Raw genomic sequence first — 26,270 nt, 5'->3', positions numbered from 1 at the left:
ACTGTGGTTTATCATTGAGAAATTTGAGAAATCAAAGAACATTCTTTTACTCCTAGCTGTCCAAACATTTTATCAAATGTTTCTTCAATATTTAATATCTTGTAATTTTTATCTCTCTGTTACTTTAATGATATATGTTGAAAAATACTGAAACATTTCTCTATTTCTGGAATAAACACCATAAGCATACTCTTTTTCAGATATTTATTGGTTATTTGATAATTTTGACTTAGGCATTTTGCAGGTATTTTCCAAAATATAAACCAGTCATTCAAAGTAATGCTAAGCTGACTACAGGAGGAATCAACAACTTTCATTATTTAATTTTATTTCTATATACTTGCAAAATGCACTGAAAATTGAATTTTTTAAAAAAAATATGCAATTTACAATAATATTAAAAAACATGAACTACTTAGGGTTAAATTTAAGTAATTACAGACACCTAAATAAATGGAACAATATACCTTGTTCATAGTTTGAAAATCACATTATGTATACTATTCAATTCTCCATAAATTCATCTTTAGATTTTTAAAAAAATTTCAAGAGTTTTTTTTTTTTAGGGGGTGGGTAGAAATGGAAAAGTTGATTTAAAAGTTTACATAGAAATATAAAGACCTAAAATAGCCAAATCTATCTTGAGAAAGAAGAAACTAAACATGAAGATACATTTTACCTGATTTTGTGCATTAGGATAAGGAGACCTGGTACTGGATAGATACGTAGATTATTGGAACACAAAGTATGTCATGAATGGTTTTTCAGTAAATGTACCAAGGTAATTCAATGGGGGAAGGACAGTCTCTTCAACAATTGAATACCTTGAGAAAAATATACCTTGATCCTTAACTTGCAAAGTGCTACAAATTACTCAAAATGGATCATACACATAAAAACTAAAATTTGTAGACTTCTAGAAGAACATTTACAAGGAAGCTTCACAAATTTAGGATAGATAGGCTACAAGTAGCATAATATATCAAAGAAGAAAATTATAAACTGGACTTCATCAAATTAAAAACTTTGACTCTTTGAAAGATGTCATTAAGAAAACACAAAGCTAAGCCACATACTGGGAGAAAACCTGGCAAAGGCTTGTGTATAGTTTATATTAAGAATTCCTGTAAGTATATAATAAAAAGACAACCCCATTAAACTTTGTAAAATAGTTGAACAGACATTTTAAAAAGGAAACATATGAATGCCCAATAATCACATGAAATACTGTCCCATATAATTAGTCATCAGGAAAATACAAACTAAAACTGCAATGAGATACCAGCACAAACTGAAATGACTAAAATGAAAAAGACTGGCAGTAACAAAAGTGGTGAGGATTCAGAACAACCGCCACTGTTATACATAGATGGATGGAATGCACAATATTACAACCATTTTGGAAAGCATTTTGACACTTTGTTATAAACTTAATAGTACAATGAATGTGTTGTGACAGAAATTAGAAGTTTAGATATTTATGGGATTGGCTTGGATGAGGTAAGGGAAAACTGTCTGTGGTAATGTAAACGTTCTACATATTTTCCACATTTAATCAGGTATAGCATCACTCAAATTCAAAAACTCAGCAAGTCAGAAAGAAAATATAAATAAGTATAATGAAGGCCACCTAGACACATCATGAGTCTCTGTGCAGACAAGAAAAGACAAGGTCACAATGCCTTTGTGGATATAAAGGCAGATAGGTCGCATGGATCATCTGGCCAGGTATGATATGCAGAAGCAGACTTGTTCAGTAAAGTCTTCAGTGACAGTGAGGGCAAATGGTTTTTGACCACTGTTGTTGAGACTCCTGAAAGGTTCCATCAGTGGGAACTGATGGTCTTGCGACACGAAACAAAGTTTATTGGGCTTGCTGTTCACCCACCTATACTTTCAAGAAAATAAAAACTATTTCCCTTCTGCTGGTGGCCATAACTATAGATAGAAAAGTCCTGGTGATCAAGACCGGTTTAGTCACTCCAAAATTTACTGAGATATGTTCTTACAATGAGTAAGAAAAGAAAGAAATTAGAGATGTGCGTAGGCAAAAGCCTGATGAAGTCATAAAGTCTCATCCAAATAGCATATTATGGATCGATGTAAGTTCTGCTGGATATGAAGGCTTCAAAGTCACACAGCCACTTTCAGAACCAACCTCATGCTCTAAGCACCACTGGTCAATGAACACACTGTCTAATGACATGGATGTGGAGAAAGAGAATGTAAAGACCTATCGGGGCTTACTGCAGTAGGTCTTGTTAAAAGATAACCTGAGGCATATTAAAACTTTTAAGAGTTTATTTGAGCAAAAACTGATTCAAAAGGGCAGCATCCAATTTAACAGTTAGAAAGAAGCTCCACGGGACTTCCCTGGTGGTCCAGTGGTTAAGACTCTGCACTTCCACTGCAGGGGGCACGGGTTTGATCCCTGGTCAGGGGACTAAGATCCTGCATGCCACACGGCATGGCCAGAAAAGAAAAAAAAAGTAAAAAAAAAAAAAAAAAAAGAAAGAAACGCTTAAGAGCTGTAAAATATGGAAGACTTTTATAGGCAGAAGGAAGTGGGAACAAGGAAGTTATACTGGCAAAAAGGTGGGCTGATTATTGCAAAGTTACTTTCCTTTAGGGGATGGCAGGGGTCTATCAGGCAGATTACCTAACTAGTGCTGGCCAGATGATTCCTGATTGACTGGTTTAAGATTCCATTTCTGGAAGAGCCAAAAGTGTAGTTAAGGTAAATCTCTCAGTTTGGTGATGTGAGGTTTAGCATAAGGGACTCCATTTGGGGCCTGGTGTCTTGTTTTCGTTTTTGTTTGTTTTTAATTCATTAATTAATTTATTTATTTGTGCTGTGTTGGGTCTTCGTTTCTGTGCGAGGGCTTTCTCTAGTTGCGGCAAGTGGGGGCCACTCTTCATCGCGGTGTGCGGGCCTCTCACTGTCGCGGTCTCTCTTGTTGTGGAGCACAGGCTCCAGACGCGCAGGCTCAGTAGTTGTGGCTCACGGGCCCAGTTGCTCCGCGGCATGTGGGATCTTCCCAGACCAGGGCTCGAGCCCGTGTCCCCTGCATTGGCAGGCAGATTCTCAACCGCTGTGCCACCAGGGATGACCCTGTTTCTTTTAACAGTCTTTACAGCCATAATAAAACAGTGGCCTATCCAAGATGAATTCTCATTTTCCAATACATACCCTTGAAATCCAGTGGGGCAAGCTACCTCTTCCCTTAGGTCCACTGTGACTCCATCTTGGATTTTAAATGAAGACTTGAGAGTGCCCAGATAATGAAATAGTGACCCAAATCAGATTAATCAGTTCATCCACACAGTGCAAACAGGCTATCAGAGACAACTGAACATACTCTTGTATCGCAGGAATAATCTTTGAAAAACTATTTAGGAACTGGGCAATAAACTACCCAGAATGGACACCTTGGCAAAAGCTAAATGTAATTTCCTGCAGGCCAAGGGACAGAAAAATCAATGGTTCAAGTCTGAGTCCTATGTTCATGTAGACATGGATATTAGGCCAGAGAGAATCTAATGCGGAAATTGTTTGTCTGCCCTTCGGAGAGAGTCTCTCTCACTACCGGGCTACAGAATAGCCATGGTACCCTAAGGTTTGGGCTGTGAGCAGGAATTATTCCTGGACACCATGTATTGACTATTGGCAGACTATCCTGTCTGACGTGATACCATTTGATTGGCATTCACCCCAAATGTTTGGTACCCACTCTGTACACAGATCTTAACCTCCTTCAACAATAAACAGGATAAGAATAAAGGGTTTCATCCACATGAAATGAAAGCCATATACACTGGTCAAGATGGATTGGAGAAGTGATGGTAACCAAGTTGTCAAGCCTTTCATCTATCCTGAGCACAGGCCATTATAGTACCAGGAAGTCCCCAGGGGTGAGATTGAAAGAATATTCTTACTAGATTTGGAAATGCTCTCAAATCACATACATTTCTGGTGGGTTCTTTAGGGCTAACACATACCCAAACAGTCATAAATAACAGATTTATGCTGAATAGATGATGGGGATAGATATTCTACAAAAATGTAACAGTTCTCTTGATTTTAAGGGACGCTCTCAATGTGGAAATGCTACGATTAAGACAGTGGAAGTAGGGATGAGTCTATGACTAGAAGCCACATAGCTATCCTGGCCTATCTAGATTGTTATTGTGAAGCGGCACAAGATACAGTGGTAAGGAGAGGGGGAGAAAGGAATAGGAAGGGGAAAGGGAGCTGGTCAGAAGATCACTGTCTTGATCAAGGAGACAGCATATGCAGGGATACTCAAGAAAATCTGTCATCTTTTAACAGCCCTGCCTGGCCAGTAAAAGGTGGCTTATATAAGCTAAACATGGCAGTGGCTCCAATAGCAATGGCAGTTCCAGGTATGATGCAGTTACAGACCGAAGGCACTTGGTGTGTGGTGGTGGAAATTGTAGTAAAATCTTTCTTCAGTATCTCACTAGACCCAAAAGATCAAAATCAGCTTGCAAGTTTAGATACTGAAAACAATTTATAACACATCTATGTGTTCTGAGACACTTGGAATCCACTTATAATCCAAGACTGGGCTCCAAAACAAGACCTAGTGTTTCCAGCACTTGGGACCGAGGAAGACAGGCAAATGTGTCTTTTCTACCAGTTACAGTCAAGTGAGAAAAGGAAATCCAGGGCACACAGCCCAGGGCAATGGACATGGCCAGTCCTCACAAATACAGCATGTTAGCCCCTAATCTCCTCTCGAGGGTATTGTTTGACATTGACTGCAATAGACACCTTTCCAGATATGACACAGCAATTCCTCTGCACAGCAGACATGAATCATACTAATCAAGTACTCCTAAATGGATGATATTTACACATCTAGTCAGACAATGGTGCCACCTTGAAAGCCAAGGATACTCAGTACTGTGCGATCAGCTGGGGCAGGCCATGGACGTTCTATGGTCCACATCACGCACAAGCAGCTACAAGTAACTTTAGAGCCAGTTACATTTTCTGCAAATGTGTATGTCTGAGCTTATTAAACAATGAACTACCCTGGCCATTAGTTTGTTTTACGCCTTTTATATATTTTTGTTCTTTTGTTAGTCTTTATCATTGGATAAATTTGTTCTCAGGTCTCAGACGTGATGTATGTTGGTGATAAACTAAGAACTGCCTATATTCCTAAAGCGTTTCAAGGTTGTAAAATGTTGCAAACGAGAAAAAAAAAAAGTACTGTCTGGCTAGAGGAAGTCACAGGCAATTAGAGTCTTATATTAAAGTACTGAGGTTTAAACGGAAGTGGAAACCATTGTTCCAGAGTGATTAACAAATCAACAATAATTAAAATAATTTTTGCCACTACTGGCCTTTAGCATATAGCACTAGATACTGCTAGTACTTTTCACTAGCAGTAAAAACTTCCATTCTGGGAAGCTGACGAAGTTCATTTCAATTTCATTAGGCAAGACTTAGAGCACCACTTTACTCTCCTCCCCACAATAATATGTCATCTCAGGATTATACCAAATCTGAAATATTATTATACCAGTGTGAAATATTATTGAATGTATAGGTATTCTGTCAAAATCATAACACTTTTAGAATGGTCTGCAACTGAGAAAATTTGCATCCCATGCTATTTAAGCATATATGACTAAAGACAGACTCTACAATCCAAATAATCCATCTATACTGACTTACAAAACAAGCAGTTACATTTCAATGGGGGTAGGTGGAGCTCAGCCAGAAGAATCATTGAAAGCTGTCCAGGATAAAAGGGAAAAAAACCCCGGCCACTGGGCACTGCAACTGATTAGGACCCCCTGTAACCGCAGGCATCTCTGATCATTTACACAGCTGATTTCATCCAATGGCCCTAAATTTCCTGATATCCACTGGCTCCTGGAATTTGGAACTAATGAACTTTATCCCATGGTTCAGTGAAGAACTTTTCCCGGGAAAGTTCCACTATAAACAGATTGGCCTCTGACACTGGTAAAGTCCACAAACAGGAAGCTGTACACCCATAAGAAACAGAAATAGCCCACCTACTCCTTTACCTAAACTACTAGGTCACTGAAGGTCCTCTCTGTAAGACTTGTCTCATGCCGAAAAAACTTAGTTTACTGAAGAATCAGCATACATCCTAGCCTTCCAGCATATTGGTGATAAATTCCTGATAATTCATACAAGTGAATGCGAATGAAATGACAGACAAATGTGTAAAAGACATGAAAAGACCATTCAACCATAGGAAAACCCAAAGTAAGTAAGGTATCCTCAAAGTTATATATACATGTATACCTCATGACACAGCACATTCACTTGTCGGTACACATACACCCTAGTGAAATGCAGGCACGTGTGCAGCAGGAAACATGTGCAAGAAAATTCATAAATAAATGAGTCTTTACAGTCATAAATTGAAATAAACTTAAGTTTTCATTTCACAAATAATGCATAAATAAACTGAAATTTTCATAAACTCAATACTAAAAGCAATGAAAACAATTGGAATATAGCTACATTCAAAAGTTGATGGATGTTCCAAGTACAATACTGGGTGAAAGACCAAGTTACAAATGACACAAATCATATGATTGCCAATTACATAATAGTAGAACACAGTTAATCAAACTATATTGTATAAAGATGGGAAAATAGGAGGTAAAACTAAAACTATGATGACAAGAAAGTACTGAAATGATACCTTTAAATTCTAAATGATGATTGGGAAAAGGAGGCATATTGAGAGTGGACACACAAAGAAATTCTTTGGCAGAGGTAAGGATTATTTTGACCTTAGTGCAAAGTATTCAGGTGCTTGTTAAGTATCTATGTATTACACTCTTCATCCATATTTCCTGTATATATTTCATATATATTATATATCACAGTGAAATAATGGAATGGTATAAATATTTACTGCTAAACAAAAGTGGGCAGAGTTTACTATAGAGAGAACTGTACTAAAATATATTTTAAAGAAAATTATAATTAAACGGGAGATTATTTCTGAAAGAAACTTCGACATACAAAAACACTGATAAAAAGGAATGGAGGGCTTCCCTCGTGGCGCAGTGGTTGGGAGTCCGCCTGCCGATGCAGGGGACATGGGTTCATGCCCCGGTCTGGGAGGATCCCACGTGCCGCGGAGCGGCTGGGCCCGTGAGCCATGGCCGCTGGGCCTGCGTGTCCGGAGCCTGTGCTCCGTAACGGGAGAGGCCGCAACGGTGAGAGGCCCGCGTACCGCAAAAGAAAAAAAAAAAAAAAAAAAAAGAATGGAAGGTAAAATAAAGCAACTATTTTCTGAATAAATTCTTCATAGTACTTTCTAATGTAAAGAAATGAAATATTTTACAAGAGTATTTTACAAGAAAGTTAATTGGGTTGTAAACACTGTGATCTGGGAAGAATGTGGCCCAGATAGATGTTTACCATTAAACATCTATGGTAAAAATACAAAGATAATCACTAAAGGAAAATAAACAGTACATACAGACTAAATCACTAAAAGAAATACTGGAAGAAAGGAAAACAAAATAAACAGATTCAACAAAAATTCAGTTAAGAACAAATGTGGCAAATTGAATATAGAAAATATAAAAATTTTGAGACAACTAAAATTATAAAAATATGCAATCTAGAGGAGCATAAGAAAATTAAATGTAATGAGGTATCCTGGAAAAGATCCTGGGACAGAAAAATGCCATTAGGTAAAAACAAAGGAAATCTGAATAAACTATGGACTTTAGTTAATTTAAAAATATGTAAAAGTATTAATCACAATAATATTTGAGTTAATCTTATAAATCAAGGACAGACTGAATAATAAATTAAAACCTAAGGTAAATACTGAACCTGATAGTAAAGAAAACCTAAATGAGAATAGAGAAATATCAGGGAAATACTGATTTAAGGAAGCTAGTGTGTGCATAGATATAGACATAAAATATGTATACAGATATACAGATATATACCAGACCAAATAGACATTAAAACAGAAATCAACATTAGAAATAAAGAGAGTCAGTATTTGAAGGTAAAGTATTAAATTTCTAGGAAGGTGCAACAATTGTAAATAAATTTACACCATATAAAAGAAATACAAAATATATAAAATATGAATTGAGTAAATGATAATGAGAATTAGGCAAATCCAACCGTATAGTTGGAGATATCAATATTATTTCTCGAGTGCTGAGAGTTCAGGCAAACAAAATTAGTAAAAATATACAGAAGATTTGAGTCATTCACTTAAAAATTATAATGCAATCAGATTATACAGATTTTAGCTCCTAACAATTAGAGCTTACATCTCAGCAAGCAAATATGAAACATTAAAATAATCACCGCACGAGTATATGAAGGCAACAACAACAAAATGCAATGATTAGCTATCTTACCAAGCACAAATGAAAAACAAGAAGACAAATAGCAAAAAGCTAAATATAACAACAAACCAAGGATTGTGATTAACCCAATTCTGCGAAACGAAGTTAATATAAATGAGGCTCTATACATGCAAGAACTGGAAGTAGGAGACGAGGAGGTAAACAACAGCATACATTTAATAACTCAGTGATCCAATTCAGGCACTTTGGAGGAATTCAGGGATGATTTAGGTGATAATTATACTACTGTTGGAACTGATGTTTATGATACAGAAAGGTGGGTAATGTTTACACAACAAGGAAAATCTACTTCTTTAACCACACTGCACTTACCCCAAACTTAAATTCTTCAAATGTTTCAAATTCAGGATGAGCCAGTTATCATATGCCTTGTATCTCCCCATCTTAGCTATTTGATAAAATGGTGCAACATTAAAAAAAAAAGCTCTCCCATTTATATCACAACTATATTTATAAGACTACATGAGGAACACAGAAACAAATCTTTAGATAAGCTATTAATGTTTCTCACCAACCTCTGGCCCACCACAATCACATTGCTCTGGCGGTTCCAAAACTCCATTGCCACAAACTGAAACTCTTCCTTGTGGAACCACTTTTGAAACTGTTCGATTCTGAAGACATTCAAATTCAGGCTGTGAAGCTGTATGTTTGAATTCATCCATGCTGCAACTGCTGAAAAACTTTACACCACGGGAACGTCTGAAATTAAATTATATTCCTCAGTTAAAAGGAATAAAATCAGTATCAAAGTAATACTCCTTCAATAATGTACTATGAATTCTGTACTACTTCACTTAGAGAATAGCCAAAACGGGAGACTGCTTTATTTTTAATACAATTAGTAATGCAAGAATAAGTTCATTTCTATTATAATTCAATATAACAGACATCTAATAATTATAATAATATAAATAATAATAAAATATAATAATTATTATATTGGGTATTATTAAATTATATTATATTATTATATTATATATTATCATACAATTATTATAATTATGATGGTGTTGTCAATAATAATGAAAATAGTAAATAGTAAGACATACTTAAACAGAGCTTTTTGTGTGCCAAGCACTATTTTGTTTAATATATTCTAAATCATGTAACCTTAACATCCTCTACTTAAGAAAATGAAACATACTAGGAATAATATGGAAAAATGAAGGAATAAACAATGGTGGACTGTGTTAATTAAAAGTCAGAATTATTTGTACTTTGGTAACAAAATTAATTAATTAAAATATCTCAACACTGAGTATATAGAATGTATAAACCCTAGATTCTTTTTATTTTGATATTTTTATATTTCTAAGTGCACTGTTTAATGGGCTTTTGTTTAAATTTGTAACAATCTCTATGAGATTAGAGAAATGATACAAAAGTACGAAAACCAAATTTTGTTTCCTGAAATGGTTGAGTAAGTTGCCAACGGGAGATCCTGATTACTCTAAATATTTTAATGTATAACTCTTACACAGTAATGAATTCTCTGAAATCACACCTTCAATATCAGGAAATAATGATACGGTGCTAAAATCTAATCCTCACATCACATTCAAATTTCCCCTTCATCACAGTATTGGCACTTTATAGCAAAAGGATCCAGTTCAAAATCAACCACTGCATTTAGTTCTCATGTCTCCTTAGCTTAGTTGATTACAATTTTTGTTGAATTTCATGACAGTGAAACGTTTTATAATTACAGGCTGATTATTTGGTAAAATGTCCCTCAATTTGGGTTTATGAAATGTTTCCCCATAGTTAGACTGAGGTTATGCATCTTGGCAACCTCATCACAGAAGTGTTGCTGACGGTCTGCTCCATTGCATCCTAACAGACAGCACATGATTTCAACTTGTTATATTTTTGGTAAAAGTCACTTTGATCAGTTGATTAAGGTGTGTCTGCCAGTCTTCACTCTAACATTTCTTTCCTTTCTTATCACTTAATAATTATTTGAAGAGAAGTTTTATGTAAAATCTCAGTTCTAATCACATTTTCAATTCATTCATGTATTTACATGAATATGGAATCATATCTTCCTATTACACTCAGTGGGTTATAATCCATTACAAACATTACAAATGACTTTCAAATTGTCCCAGATTTGCCTATGGGGAGCCCCTTTCAAACTGCTTTGTGTCCCTGTGACAAATCTCCATAATTCTTTGAACGCCTCCTTATACTCTGACACAAATGTTCCAGGCTTGTTTGCTTTTGTCTGTCGTAGCCCTGGAATCAGGTATATGATGTCTCCAACTTTGTTCTTCTTTCTCAAGATTGCTATGGCTATTCAGGGTCTTTTGCTATCAAGAACTGCCTGTTTGTTATAGCTCCAGGAAACCCAGGAGCACAAGCTCCCCTGCCACTAGGGCTACATGATCAACAGGTGTCTCCAGGCAGCAGCCACAAAAAATAGTGCACCAGGCACCTGTAGAAGCTCCTCTATGGAAGACACTGGCACTCTAGGGTACAGCAGATAGAGAGTCCAGTGATAGCACTCGCCTTCTGCGGTCTCTGGAAAGGATCACAGTCAGTTGTTGGATTTGTGTTTAACTAGAAACCTGATTCTCATGCAGCAGTTATGAAGGTAAGCTAAAAGACTTCTTTCACAGAAAGACTGCAATTCTGGTTCTAGGGTCTGTTTGCTGTGCCATGCAGGTGGCAACCAGCTGAAACACTTTCTCTGTGGGTTACCGTCCTGTGGTACCCACACGCATAAGTCCTGCTGGCCACCGAGCCAGGTGGTCTACACATGTTCCCCGGCAGCAGCAACAAAATTCAGGGCGCCAGACAAGGTTGTAAGGTCCTTTCTGAGAGACGTTGAGGAGCTGGAGCAAGGAAGGGAGAGGGTGAACAGTTATGCCCACTGGCCTCTGCTTGTTGAGAGAATCACCGTTGGCCCCAAGATGTGAGCCAAACAGTCAGCATGCCCTTCAGGCAGAAGCTCCTGGACAAGTAAATGGGCCACTTTCACAGAAAATCTGGGGTGTGTTTCAGTCTGCTACCCGTGCAGTGCCCTGGCGTGACAGCTCGCCATGAACTACCTCTCCAATCGTTACTGTTACAGTCACAGGGGACCCAGGAACGCAAGTCCCTCTGGGCACCAGAGCTGGGCCATCAGGGGGTGTCTCCTGGGCAGCAGCCACAGAAACTAAAGCAGCAGAAGCCTGTACAAACTCCCCTCCTGGAGATACTGGTTCTCTGGAACATGGCAGATGGAGGCCTTGAAGATAGTTCCCATCCTCCAAGGCCTCTGAAAAAGATTACAGTGTGACTTTAGACATGGGTTTCATTAGAAGCCTGCCCCTCAGGCCACAGCTATGAAGATAAGCTAATAGGCCTCTTTCACAGAAAGATTGGGTTCCTAGGACTGTGGCCTCTCGCTGCGACCTGGGGGTCGTAGCTGTTTAAGAAAACTTTTTCCATTGTTTACAGTTTTGTGGGACCTGTGAGCTTAAACCCAGCTGGCCACCAGAGCCCAGTGATCTAGAGGTGGCAAGCTGTGGGTGGCAACCGCAAAAACTGGGGTGCCAGGGGACGGTGCAAGCTCCTTTCCAGGAGAATCCAGCAAGCTGTAGCGAGGTAGAGGGAGAACACAAAGGTGGCATCCACCAGCCTCCATCCCCACAGAGTACCTTAGCAGGCTTCTAGATGTGTGTTCAATTAGAGGCCTGACCTTCCAGCCAACACGTTAATATGAGAAAATAAGCCTCTTTGGCATAAAGACTGGGTGCCTCTCAATAGGCCACAGAGGTGGCAAGTGAGTTCAAAAGTTTTAAGATCTCTTTCTTGGTTCACTATAGCCTTATTTGGCTCACATGTGCAAGTCCAATTGTCTTTCACAGCTAGATGTTTGGGGGTTCATCTCTCAGTTGCAGGTCTTACCGGTTAGGGTGTCCAATAAGCGTTCAAATCCTTCACCCCTCAGAGAGAATCTCTAGGTTTGAGTTCCCTCCCAATTGTGGGTCACCTTGCTGGGGGTAGGAATTATGGTGAGATTTGTTCTTAGCCTTTCCTACCCTCTTCGATGTTGTTTCTTCTCGTTTGCCCTCTGTGTAGGTGTCTTTTGTGTGTGTGTGTGTGTGTGTGTGTGTGTGTGTGTAGGTGTCTTGAGCATGCTTTCTGGTTTTTTCTGAGGAAATTGTTCCATGCGTAGCCATAGAGTTGGCTTGTCTGAGAGTGGACAGAAGTTCAAGTTCTTCCTAACTCACCATCTTGAACCAGAACCTCTATAAATAATTCTTGACATCTCTCTTCCTCTCAGTCTTATGAAACTGCTGTAGATTATTATGAGAATCACTATTTACCAAATACTGTTGCCAAAGTGCTCCAGGTCTCTGCTCAAAACCTGCCAACATGCACATTTATCAGGAGTTAACATAAATCTTTAAGGCAAAGGGTCCAGAGATAAGAAAGGAAGCTACAAACAAACAAAACAGATGGAACCAGCTGGGACCAAGATGGCGAGGAATCTGACCTCCAACAGACCCTGAGTCTCATTATACACTGATTTTACTATATTAGTTTATTAAATGACACACCTATCAGTGCCTATAAATGGCCACTAAGGAACAAAAAGGATTAATAAAAGGGGGCTCCCCACTCCCTCAAAATAGCCCTGCCTCTGCCCTTGTAGACTAATGCATATGCCTCCGCATCAGCCTCACCCTTCCAGCCTTTGTCCTTACTCTTTAAAAGTAAATCCCTCTCACCACCTGGGTGAGAAGTTGATCTGTGAACTGAGTTCCTGCTTCTCCATTCCTTGCCCACTGAGGAGAGCTCGTGCTGTGTCCATGGATCTCAGCTTCGGTTTCGTTACTCTGTTTCTTGAATAAAACAAAAAAAGAACTCTCCCCTGCCCAGGCAGAGAGCCTAGGGTCTATAGGACTTAATTCAGTAACAATATTACTATATTGCTGTTCTTTCTGATATATTTAACATTCATGTTACAAAATATATTATATTATCCATACTGCATAAATCAATTAAAATGTGTTTTTTAAAATTTATCATAAAATCCCAATTTCCACATCATGATTGCTTGCTCAGGCTCTTTCCTACATTTCCTGTTACCTCCTGGACTTCTTCCTCTGACTCATGGTTCCTTGGCCTCTTTGTATTTTACTTTCCTTTTTTGTTTTTTTAAATGTCTATGCCTTTAACATTCTTCCTTATAGTTTCAGCCATTTCTTTTGTTTCTTTGTTTTATCCCTCCCCCAAGCCCTTTTTTCCAGTCTTTTGAGCTCTTAAAATTTTTTGCTATCCAAGTATCACTTCACTTGCTTTCCCTGAAAAGTTTTCAACAAGTTCTTCACATGACTAGATTTATTTCTTCTCTTTCAGGTCCTAACATAAGTTTTGCCTCATAGAAAACGTCCTAGACCACTTTATCAGAAAGTTTCTCCTCCCCATGTATTCCCTATTTATTTCCCTCCTGGCACTTATCATAAGCAGTTTAAATCTTGTTTATTCTTATTTCAACTGTTTAAGTTTCTGCCCTGATGGACTAATATAAGGTATATAGCTTTTTTCTATCTCGCTAATCATTTTTATGACAAACACAATACTTGTGACACAGTACATACTTTAAAATTTTTTTGATAGAATGAATGAATTTCACCTCAAGGTTCTAGCACTCCACACAAAGTCATCATCAATGACTCGATACTATAGCACTGAATATAGAACTATGAAGCACATTTGCTACAATATCCAATACTCATTCCCCTTAATAAGCTTTAAAATAACTTGTATGTATTTAATAAAAATATTCTTATTCAAGTTATACTGAGAGAAATTATTCATCAAGAAATGTAAGAAACACCTCCCAAAAGAAGACAAAGATTTGATAAAAAAAACATCTTACATTGCTTCAGGATTCATTATGCATGTAGTTCCTGGACAGTAACAACTGTAGATGTCATTATCATATGTTAATCCCAGGTTAATTCCAAGCAACTGTGCCAAAACAACTGAAAATGCCTCTAAGGTTATCATCTTTGGATACTAAATAGAAATGAAAAACAGAATGGTTGCTTAAGTTATTTTTTCAACCCTTGGTCTTTTCATGTAATTGTGGCCATATTACCTAAATGCAAATACTAATTTAATAAACTAGTATACCAAAGATCTTAAGATTTTCTTAAGAGCATTTTACAAAGTTAAATTTTGTTATTCTTTTTGAGTAATAGTACTTTCAACCCAAATGGCATTGACAAATAACAAAATAAGATTAATCATATGTTTTCATGACACATTACTGGTTTAATTCTAATAAACTTAAAAAAATATTTCGAGAAGATTAATCATTGTTTCAGTAACTATATCACTTTTAATGTTAACACTGAAAAATACACAGATTCTTAAGGGTTTAACTGACAATCAGTTTTGATGTCAAAAATAGTTTTAGGAGAGAAAATCAAACATTTTTTTTCTAAAGGCAGAATACTTGTATTAAAAAACTAAAACTTCAGAAGTAGTGATACTTCTGATATAAGTGATACACACAAAGCCCTGGTTGGTAATCAATGATGTTTTTAACTATCTCCATAGTTTTGCCTTTTCCAGAATGTCATAGAGTTGGAATAATACTTTGTGTGGCCCTTTAAAATTGGCTTCTTTCACTAACCACTTTACTTTTAAAATTCCTCCACATCTTTTAATTGCATGATGGCTAATTTTTAAAATACTGAATAATATTCCGTTTTATGGATTAACTCCAGTTTCTCTATCCATTCACCGATTAACAGACATCTTGTGTGATTTCAATTTTTGGCAATTATAAATAAAGTCGCTATACATAATCATGTCTGAGGAGTCTGTGGATGTAAGTTTCCAACTAATTTTTGTAAATGGTATAGAGGACAGCTGCTGGATCATATGGTAAGGCAATATTGAAGTTTATAATAAATTGCCAAATTGTCTATCACAGTGGCTGTACCATTTTGTATTCCCATCAACATGAATGCGACTACCTGTTGCTGCAAATCCTCACAATATTTGGTATCATTAGTTCTGCATGCAAGTACAAAGCTGAATAAGAATGGTAGGTTACATTCTTGCCTTGTTCCGAATCTTAGTAGGAAGCATTTCATTTCTAAACATTAAGTTTGATGTAAGCTGTATTGTTTTTGTAGACAGTCTTTCTGAAGTTGAGGAAGTTGCTTCTATTGCCACTTTGGTGAGTTTAATCATAAATTGTGTTGGAATTGTCAAATGTGTTTTCTGCATCTATCGATATAATCAAATATTTTCCATTTTAGCTTATTGATAGGATCAATTAAATTAATTGATTTTTACATGATTATCCAGCCCTAAATATCTGAAAAATTCCAGATATAAATATCAATAGAGAGATATAAAATATTATAAAAAGAAATTCTGTGGTAAAGTAAAATCAATAAACAAACATTTACTGGAGGTCTTCAAAAGTAGACTTGGTCAGGCAGAAGAAAAATCAGAAGTGAAGACAGGTCATTTGAAATCACTTTTTCATGGGAGCAAAAACCAAAAACAAAATGTAGAAAAAGAGACGAGCTTATGGACTCTAACAAATAGAGCAATACATGCATTATGGGTGCCTCAGAAAGAGAAGAGAGAAAAGAAAGGGACAGAGGGCTTATTTGAGGAAATCACTGACACAAACTTTATAAATCTGAGGACATGCAGATTCAAGAAACTCAATGACCCCTAACTAGGAAAATCAAGAGACCTACGGAGAAACGTAATGTAGTAAAACCACTATAAGTCAAAGACAAAGGGATGAATCTTGAAATCAACAAGAGAAAATGAATTGTCAGTTATCAGGGAGGTCTCAAGGTTATTATCGGATTTCTTAGCTGAAACATTACAGCCCAGAGGTATTGGGAAAAATACATTCAAAGTGCTGAAAGAAAGAATCTGTCAATCAACAATACTGTATCCAGTAAAACTGTCCTTCAAAAAATAATGAAGACTTTTCCAGGAAAGCTGTGGGGGTTTATTACCAACTGACCTGATGTATAAGAAATGAGAAAGGGTGGTCTTCAAGGTTAAAAGGAAGGATGCTCGATAGCAACATAAGGCCAAAAGAAAACTATAAAATCCTCTAATGAAGGTCAGTACATGGATAAACATACTAGCTTATATCTTCATAATTTTGGTGCACATATGCACTTTTAACTCCTGTATAAAATTTAAATGGCAGAACTAATATCTATGCAATAACATAAAGAGAAGGATAGAACTGTAAAGGAATAGAGTATATGTATGTAATTGAAGTGAAGTTGTTATCAGTTTTTCAGTTTAAAATTATAAAATTGAGATATTCTTAGTAATTGCATAACTAACCATAACCAAAATATCTACAATATACACAAAAGGAAAAGACAAGGGAACCAATGCATTTCACAATTTAAAAAATCAATGTAACACAAAGTAAGGCAGAAAGAGAAGATGAAAGGGACAAAAAGCTACAGGATATAAAGAAAAAAATTAACAAAACGGCAAAAGCTCTTCCTATTAGTAATTAATTTAAATGTAAATGAATTAAACTCCTCAATTAAAAGACATGTATAGGCTAAATAGATTAAAAAACAGGATTCAACTATGTCACTTTAGATCTGAAGACTTACACAGGTTGAAAGGTTATGGATGAAAAAGATATTCCATGCAAATAGTAACCAAAAGAGGGCTGGGCATGGCTATACTAATATCAAACAAAATATACTTTAAATTCAAGACTGTTAAAAGAGACCAGGAAGAACATTTCATAATGATAAAAGGGTCACTTCACCAAGAAGATACATCATTTAATATTTATGCACCAAACATTACAGCACTAAATATACGAAGCACCTCTTGACCAAATTGAAAGGCTAAATGGACAGCAACATAATAAACTTTAATACTTCACTTTGAATAGTGGACAGAACAATCTGACAAAAGATATTATGTAAATAATGGACAACAGGATAGACTGACTGGTCTTAACTGACATGTGGAACATCCCATCCAACAACAGCAGAACTCATGTTCTTCTCAAGTGCACACAGAAATGTCTCTAAGGTAGACCACTTGTTAGGCTACAGAACAAGTCTGTCAACTTTAAAATACTGAATTTATACAAAGCATATTTTTCTGATGCTGATGGAATGAAACTACAAATTAGTAAGAAAAGTAGAACTTGAAAATCTGCAAATTTGTGGGACTCCAACAACACACCATTAAACACCAATGATTCCAAAGAAGAAATCACAAAGCAAAGTTACAAAATATGCTGAGAAAAAAGAAAATGAAAATACAATATATCCAAACTTATGGGATCCAGTAAAAGCTCTGTTAAGAGGGAAGTTTATGGCAGTAAACAAATACATTAAAAAAGAAGAAATATCTCAAATGAAAAAACATGAGTTTACACATCAGAGAACTAGAAAAATAGGAACAAACTGAACTCAGAAAGATAGAAACTCAGACAGAAAGAAAGAAATAATAAAGTTCAAAGCAGGGATAAATAGAATTAGAGAAGAGAAAAAAAAACGTAACAAAAAGTTAATTCTTTGAAAACATCAGCATAATTGGCAAACTCTTAGCTAGATTAACTGAGAAAATAAGAGATAAGGCTCACATGACTAAAATAAAAAACAAAAAAGCATACACAAGTCAATACCCTTTTTATGATTAAAAATCCTCAACAAACTAGGAATGTAAGAAAACAACCTTGGGACTTCCCTGGTGGCACAGTGGTTAAGAATCAAGCCCTGGTCTGGGAAGATTCCACATGCCACGGAACAAATAAGTCCATTTGCCACAACTACTGAGCCTGCGCTCTGGAGCCCATGAGCCACAACTACTGAGCCTGTGTGTCACAACTGCTGAAGCCCATGCACCTAGAGCCCATACTCCACAACAAAAGAAGCCACTGCAACGAGAAGCCCGCAAACCACAATGAAGTGTAACCCCTGCTCGCTGCAACTAGAGAAGCCTGCATGCAGCAACAAAGACCCAATGCAGCCAAAAATAAATAAATTAATTAATTAATTAAAAAAAAAGAAAACAACTTCCACATAACACAGAGCATGGAGAAAAGAACATAACTAACATTACACTCAATGGTGAAGTCCTGAATGTTTTTTTTCTAATATTATGAGCAAGGTAGGGTACTCACTCTTGCCACATCTGTTTAATATAGTATAGGAAGATCAAACCAGAGCAATTAAGCAATAAAATAAATGAAAGGCTTCTATCTTGAAAAGAAGAAAGTAAAATTATTTCCATTTGCAGATGATATGGTCCCATATGTAGAAATCCACAAATATTCCACATAAAAGAAACTGTGAGAACTAATAAATGAATTCAGCAAAGTTGCAGGATACAAAATCAGCACAATTGATTGTTTCTATACATTAATAATGAATAATCTGAAAAAATATAACAAAATGATTTCAGCTACAATAACATTAAAAGAGCAAAACACTTAGGATTGAACCTATCTAATGAGATGAAATACCTGCACATAGACACTGCAAAACATGGCTGAAAGTAAGTACAGAAGACACAAATAAGTGGAAAGACATTCCATGATCATGGACTGAAAGGCTTAACATTGTTAAGATGTCATTACCACCCAAAGCAATCTGTAGATTCAATGAAATCCCTACACAATCCCAATAGCATTTGGGGGGCAAGAATAGAAACAAATAATCTCAAAATTCATATGGAATCTCAAGGGACGTGAATATACATAAATTTTTTGAAAAAGAAGAACAAAGTTGGAAGACTCAGATTTCCTGATTTTAAAACATATTACAAAGCTCTAGTAATCATAAGAGTGTGGTATTGGCATAAAGATATATAAATTGAATACAATAGAGAGCCTATAAATAAAACATCATGTATATGGTCAAATGACCTATGACAAGGGTGCCAAGACCACAAAATGGGGAAAAGGACAGTTTCTTCAACAAGAATACTCAATGGAGAAAAGACTGTCTCTTCAAGAAATGGTGATGGGAAAATTAAGTATCCACATACAAAAGAAAGAGTAGGACCCTTATATTACACCATATACAAAAATTAACTCAAAATGGTATAAAGATCTAAATGTAAGACAGCAAACTGTGAAACTCCTGGAGGAAAACATGGGGAAAAACTTCACAATATTGGGTTTGATGAAGATTTTGTGGATATGATGCAAAAATCACTGACCTCAGGGGCAGAAATAGACAAACAGGACTAAGCCAAACTTAAACCTTTGTTCTTCAAAAGGCACAATCAACAGAATGTAAAGGCAGTCTACAGAAGGGAAGAAAATATTTGCCAATCATTCATCTGATAAGGGGTTAATATTCAAAGTATAAGAACTCCTATATTATCAAAGATTAGCAAACTGAATTCAACAATGCATTAAAAAAATCATACACCATGATCAAGTAGGATTTATCCCAGGGGTGAAAGGATGGTTCAGTATCCACACATCAATCCATGTGATACACCACTTTAAAAATTTCAAAAAGAAAAATGATACAATCCTCTCAACAGAGGCAGAAAAAGCCTTTGACAAAATTCAACATCCATTTATGATAAAAACTCACCACAAAGTGGGTATACAGGGACCATACCTCAACATAATAAAGGCCATATATGACATGCCCACAGCTCAGTTGTGAAAATCTGGAAGTATTTCCTTTAAGATCAGGAATGGGATAAGGATGCCCACTCTTACTACGTTTACTCAACATAGTATTGAAAGTCCTTCCCACAGCAATCAGACAAGAAAAAGAAATTTAAAAATCCATTTTTGAAGAGAAGAAGTAAAATGGTCACACTGTTTGCAGATGACATGATACTATATAGACAGAATCCTGAAGACAGACCCCCAAAATTACTAGAGGTTACCAATGAACATGCTTAAGTTGCCAGATAAAAATTAATTTACAGAACTATGTTGCATTTCTATAAACTAACAACAAACTATCTGAAAGAGAAATTAAGAAAAACATCCCATTTACAATCACATCACAAAGATTAAAATATCTATGAATAAATCTAGCTAAGGAGAAAAAAGACCTATCCTTGGAAAACCGTGACACTGATGAAAGAAACTGAATACAGCTCAAATAGATGAAATTATATACTGTATTTAAAGATTTGAAGAATGAATATTGTTAAAATAACCATATAGCACAAGACAGTACAGATGCACTGCAATTCCTATCAAAATACCAATGGCATTTTTTACAGAACCAGAGTAAACAATTCCAAAATGATTATGGAAACACAAGAGCCTGAATAGCCAAAACAATCTTAAGAAAGAAGAAAGTTAGAGGTACCACACTGCCTGATTTTAAACTTTACTACAAAGCTAAAGTAATCAAAAACAGTATGGTACTGGGACAAAAACAGACCCATAGTTCACTGGCATAGAATAGGAGAGCTCAGAAATGAACCCACAATTATATGGGCAATTAATCTCTGGTAAAGGAGGCAAGAATATATCATAGGGAAAAGACAGCATCTTCAAGAAATAATGTTGGGAAAACTGGACGGCTACATGCAAACGAATCAAACTGGACTACTCTCTTATATCCTGCACAAAAATAAATTCAAAACAGTTTAAAGACTTGAATGTAACACCTGAAAACACAAAACTTCTGGAAGAACACACAGGCAATAAGCTCTTTGACATCTTAGTAACTTTTTGTATCTGTCTCCTTTGACAAGAAAAACAAAAGGGAAAAATAAACAAATTAGACTACATCACACTTAAAAAGCTTCTGCAGAGTAAAGAAAACTATTAACCAAATTAACAGGACACCTACTGAATGGGAGGAGATGATTGCAAATGATATAGCTGATTAGGGGTTAATATTAAAATTACACAAAGAACACACACAACTCAACACTGAAAAAGCCAACCCAATTAAAATATGAGCAGAGGATCTGAATAGACATTTTTCCAGAGAAGACATACATATGGCCAACAGGCACATGAAAACATTCCTAAACATCACTAATCATCAGGGAAATGCAAATCAAAACCGGAATGAGATATCATCTCACACGTGAGAGAACTGCCATTATCAAATAAAAACAACCCACAACTATTGTTGAGGATGTGGAGAAAAGGGAATTCTTGTGCACTCCTTGTGGGAATGTCAGTTCATGCTGCCACTATGGAAAACAGTACAGAGATTCCTCAAAAAATTAAAAATAAAATTACCATATGATTCAACAATTCCACTCCTTGGTATTCACCATAAGAAAACAAAAGCACTAAAGGAAAAAATATATGCACCCCTATGTTCATTGCAGCATTATTTATGATAGTCAAGGTATGGAAGCAACCTAAGTGTCCATCAATAAAAGAATGGATAAAGAATAAATATATGTATACACACACACACACACACAAACACACACACACACTGGAATACTACACAGCCATAATAAAGGACATCTTGCCATTTGAGACAACATGGATGGACCTAGAGCATATAACAGTAAGTATAACATGTCAGACAGAGAAACACAAATACTGTACAATTTAACTTATATGTGGAATCTAAAAACAAATGAAAAAGCATAACAAAGCAGAAACAGGGACTTCCCTGGTGGCACAGTGGATAAGACCCTGGGCTCCCAATGCAAGGCGCCCGGTTCAATCTCTGGTCAGGGAACTAGATATCACATGCATGCTGCAACTAAGAGTTCGAATGCCGCAACTAAGGAGCCTGTGTGCCGCAACTAAGGAGCTGACAAGCTGCAACTAAGGACCCCGGGGGCTACAACTAAGGAGCCTGCCTGCTGCAACCTAATAAGTAAATATTTTTTAAGAAAAGAATTATTATTAAAAAAATTGCTGAAACAGAGTTACAGATACAGAGGACAAACAGGTGGCAGCCAGAGTGGAGGGGTTTGGGTAAGGAAAGAAAAAGGTGAAATAGATTAAGAGATACAACTTCCAACTGCAAAATAAATGAGTCATGGGCACAAAATGTAGTTTGGGGAATACAGTCAATAACTATGTAATATCTTTGTATGCTAACATGTCATTTCTAGAGTTATTGTGGTGATCATTTTGAAGTGTATAGAAATATCGAATTACTATGTTGTGTTAAGGAAACTAACATAGTGTTGTAGGTCAATTATAATTCAAAACAAACAAATAAACTCATACAAAAGAGACTAGATTTGTGGGTACTGGGAGCGGGGGTTGAGAGGAGGGGGAACTGGATGAAGGCAATGCAAAGTTACAAAAAAAAAAGGAACTCCTATAGCTCAACAACAAGAAAATCAAATAATCCAATTAAAAAATGGGCTAAGGTCTTGAATAAATATTTCTCCAGAGATGATATACAAAACACCAAAAAGCATATGAATAGATGCTCAGTATCACTAGTGATCATAAAAATACAGTCAAGGGGCTTCCCTGGTGGCGCAGTGATTGGGAGTCTGCTTGCCGATGCAGGGGACATGGGTTTGTGCCCTGGTGTGGGAGGATCCCACGTGCCACGGAGCGGCTGGGCCCATGAGCCATGGCCACTGAGCCTGCGCGTCCGGAGCCTGTGCTCTGCAATGGGAGAGGCCCGCATACCACAAAAAAAAAAAAAAAAAATACAGTCAAAACCACAATGTGATATCACCTCATACCTATTACGATAGCTAACAACAACAAAAAAAAACAACTGTTAGTGAGGATGTAATGAATAAAATATATTCTGTGAAATGCTGGTGGGATTATAAAATGGTGCAACCACTATGGACATCAGTATAATGATTCCTCATAATATTAAAACAGAAATACCATATGATCCAGCAAACCCACTTCTGGGTAAATGTACAAAGTAACTGAACTCTATCTCAGAGGGATATCTGCACTCCCATCTCCCATGTAAAGTGCAGCATTATTCATAATAGCCAAGATATGGAACCAGACTAAGCGGTCATTGACATATGAATGCATAAAGAGAATGTTTCTATATATGGATAAATGTATACTATGATAGGATTTATATATATAATTCATATAAATATATGTATATAAATATGAAATATCATTCAGCAATACATAGAATGAAATCCCACCATTTCAAAAATATGGATGAACCTGGGTGTATTATTTTAAGAGAAATAAGCCAGACACAGAGAGACAAATATTGTATGATCCACCTTATATGTGGGATCTAAAAATATCATACTCACAGAAGCAGGCAGTAGAATGGTGCTTGCCACAGGGTAGAGGTGTGGAATATGGGGCCTCGTTGGTCTAAGGGTACAGACGTTCATTTAAGCAAGGTGAAAGTTCTAAACATCTGTTTCACAACAATGTAAATAGACAACACTACTGCACAGTGCACTTATAATTGTTAAGATGGTCAATTTTATGGGATATGTATTTTACCACAATAAAGAAAACGTTTAAAAATGATAACACTTGAGGATTAAAGTAAAAAATAAAGCACTATAGGGTTTCCCTGGTGGCGCAGTGGTTGAGAGTCCGCCTGCCGATGCAGGGGACACGGGTTCGTGCCCCGGTCCGGGAAGATCCCACATGCCGCGGAGCGGCTGGGCCCGTGAGCCATGGCCACTGAGCCTGCGCGTCTGGAGCCTGTGCTCCGCAATGGGAGAGGCCACAACAGTGAGAGACCTGTGTACCGCAAAAAAATTAAAAATAAAAAAATAAAGCACTATAAAAAATATTAATTTAATAAAATGGTAGATATACTATATGTACTTCTGTTCCTTGAAGTGGATATTAAATTTCAAACTGTGATATAGTTACTGGAGAGATGGGAATAAAATGCATACCAGAGCAATTCCTGCAGCAAACTTTGGATCGCATGCCATTCCATGATATGTTGCTCCCACATAATTAGGATGGTCCCTATAACTAAATAATAAAATTTTTCTTGTGGATAAACGCACTTTAAATTTTTAAAAACTTAATGATCTTTTAAGAATTGGATTCCTCAATAATGCTGCTGCTTTCTTTTAGACGTGAATATTATGTATCATGTCTAATGCTTTCAATCATGTTGTATTTGGGTAATCTCCCACAGTGCCTACAAAATTAAGTTCTAAAGGCAACTTTAGCATCGTATGATACACAGCTTAAAATCCAGCAGTGCCTAATCCTTCCAGAAATTAATCACCACTGTTGTCAACACTGGATGGATATAATGCAAAGACATAAAAGTCAGGGTAGATTACTGCCATGATTTGCAGGTTGTAAAACCTTAGACTGCGTGAAAAGTGTTGGATTGGACAGAATGAGAAAGACAATATGCAGCACAGTCACTAGGAAAAAGAGAGATGGGATGTATTCTGTCCTCACACATTTCAGTCCTTAGTTAATGCTGCTCCTCCACCCCCAAGCCTGACCTTAAATTCCACAGAGACACCCAGAGATTCATAAATATATTCCATATTGCTTAAGATCTTCAGAATCGTGTTTCTGTTTTTTCCATCGAAAATAATCAAACTAGTAAAATAAAAATCTATATAAAGACTCGTGACAGTTACAGTGCAAGCAGTTAAACAGCTACACTTTAGGTCAGGATAGAAATACCATTAGGTCACCACATTACCATACTTATGTTTTCCAGTGTAACCAGCTTTACATGCAATTATTGCATTCTGTTAACTAATGTATGCTTTATTTAATGTTAAAATGCTGGTTTCAATTATCTACCTCTGAGAAAATCTTTAAAATCAGAGAGGCCCTATGTTTTCCCGAGGCTTTACATATTATCAGTTCTTTAAATTTCCATAGGTAAGCAGCCCACTCTGAGGATAATGGCCTACAATGCTTTCGTGTCTTACATTTTATTAGATTTTTATAGCTTGCATTTTGCCAACAGTACCCACATAATCTATTTTTGAGATGTCTTGTCATCATAAATAATAAATTTTGTATATAATTTTCATGGTTAACTTACAAGTAATTTGATAAACTCTATACCAATGAAAATAAATCACTTACATTAATAAGTATGGCATATCATGGGACCTTTGAAGTAAAAATTTTTCTCTCCATGACACAAATCTTTGTAGAACTTCATTAGCATCCCCATTAGTTGAAATCTTATTTTGATCTGACCAGAGCTCCAGAGAAGTTAATGTAACCAACACTTTAAGCTGAGAATACATCTGAAAACAGAAGATACATGATATATGGTTTTAGGTAATCATAAATGTAACACTATATCTCTCTATGTAATGTTAATATATTCAATTTACTAATTTTTAGAGATGAAATCCATCGGTGGAAGAAACTAGTTGGTAGGACTATATAGTTTATAAAAGTGCATATGCTATTTATTCAAACAATGCTACTGTATTAATATGAATGTTTCTTATTTAAATATGAAACATAAATACAGTGTTGATGAGACTAAAGATACGGACAACTTTCTCAGATGCAAGTGCCACTTCAGAGCCCATATAATCATACTGAAAGGCAAATTTTGTTTTTTAATCACTAATAAAAATGACTAAACTACCACGTTTCAATGGGTATAAAAATGTTAAAATAATGCAGTGCTCAAGTGAAAGGACAAAAGCAGAATTAAGACTTATCACATGCTTAGTAAGTTCTAGATTTAAGCCTAGGGACATTACATATTAAAATGTGATGGTGATGAGTATCTTCTTCTTTATGCATGTAGTTATTTAGGATCAAAAGTTAAGGTTCCAAGACTGCATAACTAATAAGGGTAAGAACCAGGACTCAAATCTCTAACTAAACTCCTAAGTCTTTTTTGCCTGCTCAACTGTGTTGCCATCTTTTGTCTTCATTCCCATAAGACAACATGACTGTATATCCTGGAGAAAAACATGTACTTTCTAAACACAGAGCTCTG

General features: G+C 36.3%; 1 protein-coding gene across 1 annotated transcript in view; it reads right to left on the bottom strand.

Annotated features, from left to right (window-relative positions):
- Nucleotides 1-26,270, bottom strand: part of LOC137216194 (A disintegrin and metallopeptidase domain 3-like) — a 106,514-nt gene that overhangs the window by 30,247 nt on the left and 49,997 nt on the right. The window contains 5 exon segments of the mRNA XM_067722114.1: nt 8,937-9,123; nt 14,297-14,436; nt 24,217-24,298; nt 25,391-25,557; nt 25,789-25,860. Coding sequence (XP_067578215.1) covers nt 8,937-9,123; nt 14,297-14,436; nt 24,217-24,298; nt 25,391-25,557; nt 25,789-25,860 — 648 coding nt within the window.

The sequence above is a fragment of the Pseudorca crassidens genome, chromosome 21 (genome assembly GCF_039906515.1).
Source record: "Pseudorca crassidens isolate mPseCra1 chromosome 21, mPseCra1.hap1, whole genome shotgun sequence".
NCBI classification, from domain to species: Eukaryota; Metazoa; Chordata; class Mammalia; order Artiodactyla; family Delphinidae; genus Pseudorca; species Pseudorca crassidens.
Note: the sequence above shows the minus strand (reverse complement) of the source record. Positions and strands in the feature narration are given on the sequence as shown.